The sequence below is a fragment of the Galeopterus variegatus genome, unplaced genomic scaffold (assembly GCF_000696425.1).
Source record: "Galeopterus variegatus unplaced genomic scaffold, G_variegatus-3.0.2 Scaffold6, whole genome shotgun sequence".
Classification (NCBI taxonomy): Eukaryota; Metazoa; Chordata; class Mammalia; order Dermoptera; family Cynocephalidae; genus Galeopterus; species Galeopterus variegatus.
Window position 1 is genome coordinate 215,077 of NW_007726117.1, and position 12,475 is coordinate 227,551.

The following is a 12,475-nucleotide window of genomic DNA, read 5'->3' on the forward strand; positions in this document are numbered from 1 at the left end:
GCCACATCTTTTTTTTTTTTTTCTTCTTTTATTAGAGGCCAGAAACCAGATTCATTTGTGAAATCTCCTTATTTTTAAATGTTGGTAACTTATTTAAAAATTTTTAAAACATCGTGTTGTCTAAATAAAACATACATGGGCCATTTGGCCCCTGATCAAGACTTTCTGCCCTGCCCAAGAATTCAAGCAACACATATTTTACTGAAATAGATGTTGCATGATCTCTTAAGTGTACAAATTTTATTACTTAAATATCTCTTTTCTCTTAACTGAAAAATCTAAAACATATACAACAGGCCAAGAATAACCATTCTGTTTCTAAGAAAAATGCTATCAGTAAATAAATGTACCTTGAAGTACAGAAGATTTTTTTTTATGTTTCATAAATTATTCCCAGTGGTTTCACTTTGGCATACAACAAGGATGCAGACTGGTTTCTGTGAACCTCCCTCTTCCACCCCCTAAACTTCCTGGCTTTGGCACAGAAAAGGCCGCACAGCTCCTCCGTCAGGCCTTGTCCCCATTCCCTACTGGTAGTGATTGACTTTTCTACAAATTTTATGTCACTAAAAAGACATGCTTGATTTTTAAACTGGAAAGTTACAAAGGGAATGAAGCGTGAGAAGTAAGGTAGTGGGTATCTGTGTGGCCTCTGTGCCCAACCCCCAGCAATGTCAAAGCCTGAGGCGCAGACCCTCCTGGGCATTCCTCAGGTCCTCTGAAAGTCCTTCCAGCCCCGAAAGCTGAGACCCTGCTGAAGTTTGAAAAGCAATTTGGCCTTTGGCGTCATATAAAGAGATTTACCTTCAGATCAATATGGGTGAAAACAAAGATTTACAGGTGGTTGGTTGTGGTTGGGTTTTTTCAGAGCCAACTATGATCCCATCAAAGTATTTGTAAGGAAAATGTAAATATTCATATATTCTCTTAAACATCACAGTGAAAAACAAGTACCCGTATGTGTGATAGGGCAGGCAGAGGCTCCACCTGCTCTGCCCTTGGCAAAGGTCATTGGTCACACTGGTGAAAATGCCGGCTTTGCTTCTGCATGGATACCCGTGTCATGCCATCCCACTGGAGCACCGGTGGACTCCAAAGGCAGGGCAGGTCAGGGGGAGGGGATCTTTTGAAATGTTTCCAGGAGCTCTGTCCGGCTGTCTCTGTTAGTCTTACAGCCTGGGAGTGCTGCACAAAGCTACAAGGACACGGATGAGACCAGGGATCTGTTGCCGTTCTCTAGGGAAGACTTGGCTTGGAGTGTGGCTGCCTGGATTCGAAAATGTGTCCTTGACTCCATAGAGTAATTCTTGTAGTTTTGCCTGGAAATGAGCAGAGAATCAGACACATGAGGCTGCTTGTTCCAAGAGGTCCTGTTCCTTCAGTTTGAGCTGTATGAACACCTCCAGACAAGGAAGGTTTTTAGAGGCTTAAATCCCTGTCCATGTCCAAAGAAAGAGTTGAGCTCTGCCCAATGGAAGGATTAACTGCAAGGGTGTGTTAGCCCCTCACTCCTGGTATCATGCCCTCTGGAACCATTTCTGGTCCTGTTGGGTCCCTAAGCTTGAATGGGTGGTTTCAGGAGACAGATCCCTGCACTGGAAGGCAAGAGACCTGGGTCCTCACAACACCCCTGCAGCTGGCTTGTGGTGTTACCAGAGGCAACTTACTTCTGGCCTCTGGGATTCCAAGTGCTCACTTGTAAGCTGAAGAAAAAGCCTTCCTATGCCAGGTGAGAACTGGGTTCCCAGGGACACAGACCTGGCCTCTGGACTGACATACTACCCTCGCCAGCAATCTCACCCACTGCTGCCTGGGCCCCTAGCCAGCTCCTGAGCTTCAGAGCTCAGAAGGAGCAAAGGACAGATCGAGGTTATCCAAGCCTTACTTGGCAGATTCCAGGAGTTTGATGGCCTCTTCATTTCTGCCTTGCTCCATAAACAGCAATGCCAGCTCCAGCAGGGCATTTGGGATCAAGTAGTGGTCATATTTAATCTTCTTTTCACTGCAGAACAGGAAAGGACATGGCTCCCAGGCTTTGCCCTTGAGACATCCTTCAGGTTCCTCCTCCCCAGTCTTCCCGAGCTTCGTGTGAGGATTTCCTGATCTGAATTCCAATTTTGGAAGGTTCCCACCACCTAGCCCTCAAAAGTCAGATCAACATAGAGCTTTCCAATCCTGTGTCCTGGGCCCCAACTCCCTGACAACCTATGGCTCCTGTCATGTCCTTAGTTCACCCCTACCTCAGCCCCAACCCCCTTTTCTCCAGGTTGAATGGCTTATTAAACTGGGAGGTCTCCTGTCTCAGATCTGGTCCCCTCTGACCCACCCTCCCTGCTGCCTGGAGATATCCTTTTAAGCCCAAGTCTGCCCTGTCCGGTATCCCTCCTGGCTCTCTGCTGTCTGCAGGATAAAGGTGAGCCTTGTGAACAAAACACCCAGGCCATTCTCAGTCTAGCCCTCCTCATTACATCTCCAACCCCTTCTCTCTTTAACTTCACCCAGGCAAAGAAGGACCTAATCACTGTCACCCCAACCTCAGGTGTCTTTCCCATGTCCAGGCATTTATACATGCCATACCTGCTCCATTTAAAACTATTTCTCCCTGTTTTCTGTGCCTGATAAACTTCCCAATTTAAATGTCCGCCCTGAAAAGCCCTTTCTGGTGTTTCCCATTAGGTTTAGGTCCCTCCTTGGGGTACCTCCTGTCCTCTGTGCTTCCTCTAGCACAGCCCTGGTTATCCTAGCTTGGTTACTCTTGTGCTCCCCATGGGTAAGGGCAGAGTCGCTGAATTACAAACTCCAGGGGAAACTGTTCGTTCGAAACAACATGGATGGGCTCCTGTAGCAGGGCAATTCGCTGGCCTTGTGGGGGCTGGGTCTGAATTATTTGTGCTTTGACAGGCCCTGGCACAGAGTAGACACTAGTCCATTTGTGGTGAATGGGGGATTGGTCAGGGTCAACCACTGTAGTGGGCATGAGGATGGAGAAGCCCTGAAAATTCTCCCAGGACACCAAGGCCCAACAAGAGCAGCCACAGAGGCACTTACTTGGCAGAGATGCTCCTGAAATTCTCCTCGGCCTCCCGGACACGGCCCAGATATTTCAAACAGAGGCCTTTCAACAATTTCACCAAGCACTCGTCATCCATTGAGTACTCATTCTCTGAAAACAGGCGTGTGAGGGAAGGAGACAGGCTTGTTCATTCCTGCAGCAGTTACTCATGGGGCCCTACTCTGTGCTGGACCCAAGGACACAGGTGAATCAGACATGGTCCCTGTCCTCTGGGGGCTCATGTCTGAGAGGGAAAGACAGATACCAAGACAAGGCCAATCCAGTGTGGTCAGGACTGACTGAAGGAAGCCCAGGGGCTGCGGGAGCCCAGAGATAGCCTTGATCCTACACGGGGAACAAAGGACAGCTGCTCGGAGGAGCTGATACTGAAGCTCAGTCTAGAAAGACAAAGGACAGCTACCAGGGGAAATAAGTGAGGAAGGACATTTTTGGCAGTGGAAACCCTCAGCTGCAAAGCCCTGACCTAGCCGGACAGGTTCAAGGGCCTGAGGATAGTCACCTGGGCCCTTTTCCAGCATCTCTTCAGCCTTGGTGATAATCTCAAGTATCCCGTCCGTGAGTGCCGGCTGCTTTCCAATCACAGCATAGCCATTCCAGATGTACATCATTTCCTGAGGGCAGGGGGCAAGTCAGTCCTAGGGCCTTGGTGATAATCTCAAGTATCCCGTCCGTGAGTGCCGGCTGCTTTCCAATCACAGCATAACCATTCCAGATGTACATCATTTCCTGAGGGCAGGGGGCAAGTCAGTCCTAGGTTTCTTCCCCAATGGGGCCTCGGTTTTCCCATCTATAAAACTGGCAGCTCAGATCAGAGGATCATTAAAGGCCTTTCTAGCTCTAATCTTCCATGACAAGTCTCAGCCCAGCCTATGAAGCTGGAGGCTTGAGGGGATTATGTAGGGAGCCTTATCACTTATTGAGATCTCACCTTAGCCCAGTGAGGATTTAAGATGGACCAATGCCCTCACTGTTCTGCTCATAGCTGCCAATATTCTTCAGCTACTTTTCTGCTATGGCTTCCCAGGGTACTATTATGTCCTCTCTCCCAACCTCTTTGTGTCCAAACCCTTCCCATCGTTTGAGGACCAGGCCATGCCCCACATTTTCCAGGAAGTCCTCCTCCTTGCTCCAGCTGGCAGGGCCTCCTCTTATATTGGAGGAACCATAATTTATGCACTTCAGGACAATAGAGTTTGTGCCAAAAGACCATGTCACCTTCTCTACTATTCCCCCAAAGCAATGGGCTCAATAATGCAACTCAAATTCCATTTCCTTTAGAACTAAGTTACCATCAGGAAAACTAGAAAACATATCCCAATTCCTTTGCCTTGACTTCCAGGAAACTCAGAATTCTAAATTAAACTTTCATTCATAGTAACTCTGTTAGCTTAGATTAGCATTTCCTAAACTATCAAACCAGGTAATGGATGTGAAAGTGATCTGTAAAAAAAAAAAAAAGAGCCAAGCCCGTGGCACACTCGGGAGAGTGCAGCGCTGGGAGAGCAGCAGGGCTCCCGATGCGGGTTCAGATCCTATATAGGGATGACCGGTGCGCTCACAGCGCTCACTGGCTGAGCACGGTGTGGCCGGTCTCAAAAAGGACAAAAAAAAAAAGAAAGTGACCTGTATATATAAAGTTCTAGAAAGAACTTTATTTCATTATGTTCTAGGAAGAGAATTTAAATTTAGATCAGTATTTCTCAAATTGTTCTGTGGTTCCGAGTTAGCAAATGTTCCATTTAAAAAAAGGTTCTGTGGCCAAATAAGTTAGGGAAAAACTGCATCTTCGAGCTTCTTTCTGGAGACTCACCATGCAGATTAGCATATAGAGGCTCCAAGAAAGTCTACAGTATATAAACTTTGTTTAGGCCCGTCTTTCCCAAATGTATTTAATCACAGAAATTACTTTATGCATAAGTAGTATTTCGCAGATTACAGTTTGGGAAATACACCACTAAATTTTTAGTATAGTGGCTTCCCCTGACCTTCCTACAATATTCCCCTACCCTATTTGATAAGAATGGCTTTACTGTATTTTTTTTGTTTTTTTTGTGACCGGCCGCACTGTGCTCAGTCAGTGAGCTCACCGGTCATCCCTATATAGGATCTGAACCCGCGGCAGGAGCGCTGCTGCACTCCGAGCGCCGCACTCTCCCGAGTGCACCACGGGGTCGGCCCTACTGTATATTTTAAATTATAAAATAATTGTAAAACTTGCTTAGAAATATTCAGGATATAAGCTCTAAAAATTCTCTCTATTGAATTTTTCAGTTTACAAAGCGTTGAACATTTTATCAGCTGATTCTCATAACCATTCTATGAAATAGGCAAGGTATATGTTATTATACCCATTTTACATTAAGGGAAGAGGGAACCTATTTGCACAGTTAGTGAATAGTTATACAATTAGTCAATGGTAGAGCCAGGACCAGACAAAAGTCTCGGAAGCAGGGCTCCTACTTTTCTGGCTCCCTTACTACTGGAATAACAAGGACTCTTAGCAAATTGGAACCCTGTCTAATGCCTACTCAAATCCTGCATGGCACCATGACAGTGGCTCAGAACATGGGCTCTGGAGCCAGACTGCTGAGTTCAAATTCGAACTCTCCAACTTACTAGTTGCAACCTGGACAAGTTATTTTACCTTCCTACTTATCTGTTAGTCTTTATGAGCCCTTCTGTAAAATGGGGATATGACGAGCACCTACCCAAAGGGTTAATGTGAGGCTCAAATGAGGCAACAGGCAGTGGGTATAAGGAGCCTTGAACACAGTAAGTGTCCACTAACAGTGTGGGCTATTATTGTTATTGTTGCTAGTTCAAGTGAGGCGGACAGTGTAAACAACTACGATCATGGTGACAAGACTGAAACAGACAGGCTGGGAACAGCCAGCCTGGTGATGCCTCTGCCTGGGGATGGAGGGTAGGGCTGTCTAGGAGAGCTGTGCTTTCTGCCAGGTATCTGGCCTGTTCCCTGTCTCCACCCACCTCCCCCAACGACCAGCACTTTCTAAGGGGCAGGGGCAGACTCATCTGTGCTCCTCCCCTCCGTCCCAGGTGAATTGTGAAACCCTCTCCAAGCCCCTGAAGCATGAAGTTCTTTCTCCTTCATCCAGCAGTGACTCTCAGCTAATCCCCACAATCCTAAACTGCTGGGCCTGACCAGTCCAGACCGTCCTACCCACCAGAGCAGGGATTGGCAACGAGATAGGGTTGGGGGAGAGGTAGCGTCTGGACTTCCGAATGGCAAACTTCTCTGTGGGTAGAGATTTCCCAGCAATCTTGAGCTTCAGGCTTGGCACAGCTCTGCAAAAAAGACAGGGAGGCCAGGGAGAGGATGAGAAAAGTGAGAGGACTGATGGTCCCCAGCCCACCCAGCCTCTGCTTGGCCTCTCTTTGGTCCTCCGTTTCCCCATCTGTATGATGAGAGTGTCAGACTCAAAAGAGCCTTGTAGGTCTGAAACAGCCTGTGGCTATGGCCTTATTTCACAGACCCTGCCCCAAGACCTGGCCATTTCCTGTGGCTAGGCCAGGGCACCTCCACACCAACTGGCAGAGGTGAGAATGTACCCAATTGCCCCAGGCCCGTCCTGCCTCCTAGTTCTCTCTCCTCCACTCCCAGGCCCCATTTCCCAGGAGGGCCCAAGGGAAGTTTAATCCCAGTTTCACTGTGGAGACCAACACCCTGAGACCAAACTGCTCAAACCCTTAATTAACTCTTGCCTCGTAACTTGTGGCCTCCTCAGCTGCTTCCAAGGGCAGAACAAAATGTGGTGTGCAGCCGGGCGAGCCTCACCCACCCAGCTCCATCCCACCCTCTGATTTCTGCCACTGTCACGGGGTGTGGCTGTGACTTTAGGCTTCAGCCGTTTAGGTTCAAGAAACAGCTAGACAAAGGTGTGAGGGTCCCCCAAACTTTTCCCCTGATTATTCACTGTGAAACCTCTCTGGGCCTCAGTTTTCTCAACTCTGAAATGGAGATCATGATATCTACCCTAACAGGCTTTCTGGTAGAGTTATATGAAATGGGGACCTGGAGCTGGCTGTAGTAGCAGGCACTCCATTCATGACAAGCACCCTATTATGATAACAGTGGCCCAGGAAACTCATATTACACCAACATCCATTTCTGCAAATTGGGGCCAACCTCACAATGACTGAGGGAAGGCTCTAGGCTCCATCCTCAGCCTCCAAGGAGGCTTCACAGGAGGCAAACATGGTGGTATAGAGAAGAATGAAAACAGCCACCACTTAGTGGGCAGCTTACTTGGTTCCAGGTCCTATGCCAGGCTCTTTAAATATATATTTGATTTTTAAGATAGCCCTGCAAAATAGAGGTTGTTATTCCCATTTTATAGATGCTGGAACTGTCCAAGGTGAAACAGGTAAAAAATGGCTGGGTTTAATTGTTTGATTCCAAATCTTGGGCTCTCTGAGCTTCTCTGAGTGTATCAGGTTAACTCGGCAGAATGGAAGGTCCTCTCTCTGCACCTCAGTGTCCACACTTGTCCTACTGACCAGATAGATGAAAGAGGCTCAGTGATAGAGGCTGTTGACAAAACTGCTTTCGTGAAAGAACCTCTGAGCAGATTCAAAGGGTTCTAACAAGCAGCAGCAGCAGCAGCACAGGCAGTAATGGGAGGGACAATGGGTGCATAGGATGATCCTGGGGCAGGGCAGGAAGCCCAGAGCCAAGGGAGATGACTACCCCACCACCTCCCTTCCTGGTACCCTCAGTTCAGGGTGGCCTGGGCAGAGCCTGGCTGGTCTGTCCACAGCTGAGGCCTATGATGGGAGCGCCACAGTGGGACGCACCTAAACAACTCCACTTCATCATCCCCGAACGGCTTGTAGTCCTCCTTTCCAAACATGGTGAGGTAGGCGGCCTTCATGTAGATGTAGGTGGCCTGTGTGAGACAGAGCAGTAGTCAAAGTGAGCAACTTTCCCTCCGATCACAGTTCCAGTCTGGCACAAACACCTCAGTCAGACCTCACCATGGCCCAGCACAGTAGCTAACACTGTCCCCAAGCTCCAGGGAGAATCGAGGTGAGGAAGATGAAGTAACTTGAGGACTTGAGCTGGGAGTTAAATCAAGGACGAGCCCAGGTCCGATGCCAGGTTCTTTATATATATGATTCTCAAAATAGCCCTGCAACGTGGAGGTTGTTATTCCCATTTTATAGATGCCAAAATTGTCAAAGCAGCCACCCTCTCCACTCTGAGGTGGTGGAGAGAAGGACCCAAGCAGCTAGTAGACAGGCAGGACATGTTGAGGCTGGGGTGGAGACACAAAGACAGGGAGAGTGCTCAGGGCTTCGGGGAAGCAGTAACTTCAGAGTGAGTCCTTGAAGGAGATGCTAACATCCACAGAGACCTCAGATAGGACCTTCCAGACAAGGGGAGCAAAGCCAGGGAGGGGTGGGACGTGCGTAAGTCAGATGCAGACAGGTGGTATGTAGAAAAGTGTGAGGCTGCCCGGGTAGAACCGTCTGACTGCGTGCCGGGCACTTCACACACATCACCTCTCTTGATGCCAAAGACAACGCCGGGAAGGACTCCGCACCCCACCTCTACTTCCTGGGACCTCGGAGCTAGTGGGGCAGAGCTGGGAGCTGACCCCAGGGCCTTGCCCACTAGATCCACAGCCACCCCTGGGCGGGCAGGCGCAGCCATGCAGGGGACCGCCCCCGCGCCTGCGCAGTCATCCCTGAGTGCCACGCCCCTTCCGCGGTAGTCCCGCGGGCTGCGCGAGGCCGGCTCTGTGCTGCCCTCTAGTGGCCGAGCCTTGACCCACAGCCCGTACCTCCCGCGGCTGCTGAGACCGGCTGCGGCCGAGAAGCGAAACGGCCGTGCCGCCGACGGGATACGCTCTGCGAGACAAGGCGTCAGGCGGCTTCGCTGTTGCGCCAGCATCACGGAGTCTTACACAAACCTGCACGCGCAGGCCAGGTGGCGCACGGGGTGGCGGAGGGGACATGGGGGGCCCGGTCTGTGGAGCGGCGGCAAGCAGCCTCCGCCGACAGCCCCGCCCGCGCGGAGGGAGCAACTGCTGGTCTTAGCGCCTGCGGTGGCACGTCGCACTGCAGCTGCTCCTTGTCCCCTCCTTAACCTCCTGGTGTCGCTCCTGCCCCCGACACGGAGCCACCGAGTCCCAGCGACTCGCCCTCGGATCCCCGGCCGCAGGCTTGGGGCGGCCTGTGCCGTCCTGCTCCGCGCGGCCTCCTGCACCGCTCCCGCTCCCGCTCCTCCCCGCGGCCATTCCCCACACGCTCTCCGCCCTGACGCCGTCAGTCCCGTCAGGAAGCCTTCTGGCGGTGTTCCATCACACTGAGGACAGAACTCTGTCATGGCCTGCGACACGCCCCTCCTGGCCTCCAGGGTGTTCCCAAAATACATCAAGCCCCTGCCCGGCGCCTCCGGCCCAGGCGCATCGACAGCGCCCTCTCCTGAACCGTCTTCCTTGAGGCGTCCACGCGGCCTGCTCCTTCGACTCCCGTGTCTTTCCGGACAGGCCTCCCCTGACCCCCGGACAAACAGCCCCTCCCCAGGCCCTGCAGCCCGGCGCGTGGGGTGCCCAGCATCTGCAGGTGGGATTCCCAAAGCACTGATCTAAGCCACAGGTGGTCAAGGGCTCCTCCCCGCTGTGAGAATAAAGCCCAAACAGCCGCTCAAGCCCTCCATGACCTGCCCCAAAGTCCTTTTCTGGCTCATCTACCGTTTCCTCCCCACCACTCCTTAAACTGCACCCCAGCAGGCCTTTGCCTGTGCTGTTCCTCTGCTGGGATGCCACTGTCCCTTCTCTGTCGGGCTCATGCCTCCAAGAGCCTTTCTCCTTCCCCAGACAGCTCACCTTCACTGAGCACCAGGATTTCGGATGCGTGCAGTGAGCTAGAGTTGCGGACACCCAAGCCATCCAGGGATGTTATGGGGGTCACGCTGAGGGAGGGGAAATGGCAGCCGTCTCCCCTGATGGGAGTCCTGTCTCCCCAGGGCTATCTGACTGCTTGCCCATTGATTCCACAAACATTTATTTTGCTGGATTACTCCACTAGGATCTGCACTGAGTGTGACACTCCTTGTCCTCAAGAAGCCTACAGCAAGTGGCTCAGAGGAGGAAGATGCCTCCGCAGCCCCCTGCACTCCCACCCACAAACCCTTCACCCAGCCACACAGAACCTCTCAGCAGCGCCCTGGCTTCCTGGCCTCTGCTCTTGCTGCTCTCCCGGCATGGAGTGACCTCTCACTTTCTCCACTCTGCCACCCTAATTCTTTTCAAGACCCAGCCCAAAGGTCTCTTCTTCCAGAAGCCTTCCTTGTCCTCTTGGCTGGGTCCCCAGGGCTTCCTCTGAGCTCCCCAGGATTCCCCCATCACAGCACTAAGCAGGCAGTGGTCACCACCTAGTTCCTGGCCATCTCAACTCCTAGGCTGCAAGCACTGCGGGAAACTCGAAGCCTCCACAGGGTCGACTGTGAAGAGTTTAGGCACACAGGGATGCCGAACAGAGGGGGTGGCACATATGGCCAAGTCCTGAGAGCTGGACTCTGTGGACTCACAGGGATGCCGAACAGAGGGGGTGGCACATATGGCCAAGTCCTGAGAGCTGGACTCTGTGTCCAAGTGAGCTGGACTCTGTGTCCAAGTGCTGGAGATTAGGAATGGACAAGGCCTCAAAACCCAAGGTGTTACAACTCCCATTTTCACAGGAAATCCTTCCAAGATTGTTGCAGAGAGAGAGGGACTACTGACCACTCCAAAGTCATGCAGCAGGCTGGGGACTGAGCTGGCACTCACAGCCAAACTTTCTGACACCTGGGAGGCCCGGCCAGGCCCTCCCTCTGCTCCTCACAGCAGCTGTGTGGCCACCCCAGCCCCCCCGCTTCCCCGTGTGGTGGACCCAGCTGCCCGCTTAACTCCACAGGAAAGCCTCAAGTGTCACTTTTAGTTCAAAAAGGTTCCCCAAGGCTTTGTTCTTGTTGGGAGTTGGGGGGTGACGAGGAATGAATGCTGGGCCACATGGGCTAGGCTTGAGGAAGCACCTGCAACAGTAGGGTGGTCTCAGGGCAAGTCCAGCCTCCTTGGGAGGACCTGGGGAGCCAGGGAAAAGCAGAGGCTCCTGGGACACACAGAACTGTCCTCAAACCCATTGTCTGTCACCAACAGCTATGTAGTCCGAGAAAGTCACACACCCTCTCTCAGCCTCAGTGTCTCACGTGCCCAGTGGAGAGAATAACTTCTACGTCACAGGGTGTGGTGCGGAGGAAATGGCAGTGCTAGACATACAGTGGGAGCTCAGCAAAATCTACTCCGTCCCCTAGACCCACCTGCCCTAGACCCAGAGAATCCCTCTTTAGCTTGGTCCCCAGGCAGGGGTACTGAAGAGAGACTTTTACAGAGAAAGCTGCTAAGGTCACAGCCAGACTCATGGGAGAGTAGCAGGATTGATTAGCATTGTCTCCTATGGGCAAAGGATAAAGTCATTGAGTCACATGTGCTATGTATTTACTAAAACCAGATTAGATGCTCTCTGATGAGCTAAATGATTCTAAGACTCTTGGTTCAGATTTCTGTGCTATCACTACTATGATGAAAATGGCTAACACTTATTTCAACACTTACCACGGTAAGTTTCATCTATGGTGAGTGGGCATCTGTTTTGCTTTATTTTGCCTTCATGGCATCTCTTTAATGTCCCACTCCCTGACACTACTTCTGGGTATATCACCTCATTTTTCTAATGGGGAACCACCCCTTTCCTACTCTCAGTTCTTGAGGGGTCTTCCCACCCCTCTGTTCCAGACACTGAAATGTGACTTAAGCCAGACCAATGAGGCTCAATTGCGGGACTTCGGTTGAAACCAAGGAATGTGAGTTAGGGGCAGCCCATGGCTACCGTGCCTGTCACATGAAGAGAACCAGCCTGCACAACAAAGATGTCATAGAAAGCACAGCCACAGATGGAAAGACCAAGCCCAGATGACATCATGTGAATTCCTGAATCCAGCCCTACCTGAAGTCAGATGTGCCTAGAATTTTCAGTGATATGAGCCAATGAGCCTTTTGTGTTTTAGATTTGCATAGCCCAATGAGGTGGCTACTAGCACTTTGTGGCTAAGTTCAAAGTTTAATTAACTAAAATTAAATAAAATTTAAAAGATTCTGTTTCCCGGTTGCATTAGGCTCGTTTCAAGTGCTCGATTTATACTTTTGGCTGGTGGCTACCATATTTGGACGGTGCAGAAATAGAACACTTCCGCCACAGTGGACACTTCTATTGGACAGTATGAGCTTACCTAGACAGTATAAGCCATGTTTCTGTCCCTTGTAACTAAAAATCTTTTTTTTTTTTTTTTGGTGGCTGGCTGTATGGGGATCTGAACCCTTGATTTGGGTGTTGTAACAT

The 12,475-nt window shown here is 50.8% G+C and overlaps 1 protein-coding gene across 5 annotated transcripts in view; it reads right to left on the bottom strand.

Moving 5' to 3' along the window:
* Positions 1 to 223: 223 nt before the first annotated feature.
* The window catches only part of TTC39A (tetratricopeptide repeat domain 39A), a 54,902-nt gene continuing 42,650 nt past the window's right edge, over positions 224 to 12,475 (bottom strand). For all 5 annotated transcript variants that reach the window (XM_008575806.1, XM_008575936.1, XM_008576002.1 and 2 more), the window contains 6 exons: positions 7,889 to 7,980; positions 6,259 to 6,379; positions 3,573 to 3,684; positions 3,049 to 3,163; positions 1,886 to 2,002; positions 224 to 1,319 (listed from right to left, as the gene is read on the bottom strand). In XM_008575806.1, coding sequence (XP_008574028.1) covers positions 1,196 to 1,319; positions 1,886 to 2,002; positions 3,049 to 3,163; positions 3,573 to 3,684; positions 6,259 to 6,379; positions 7,889 to 7,980 — 681 coding nt within the window. In that variant the 3' untranslated portion in view covers positions 224 to 1,195. The remainder of the gene's footprint in view (positions 1,320 to 1,885; positions 2,003 to 3,048; positions 3,164 to 3,572; positions 3,685 to 6,258; positions 6,380 to 7,888; positions 7,981 to 12,475) is intronic.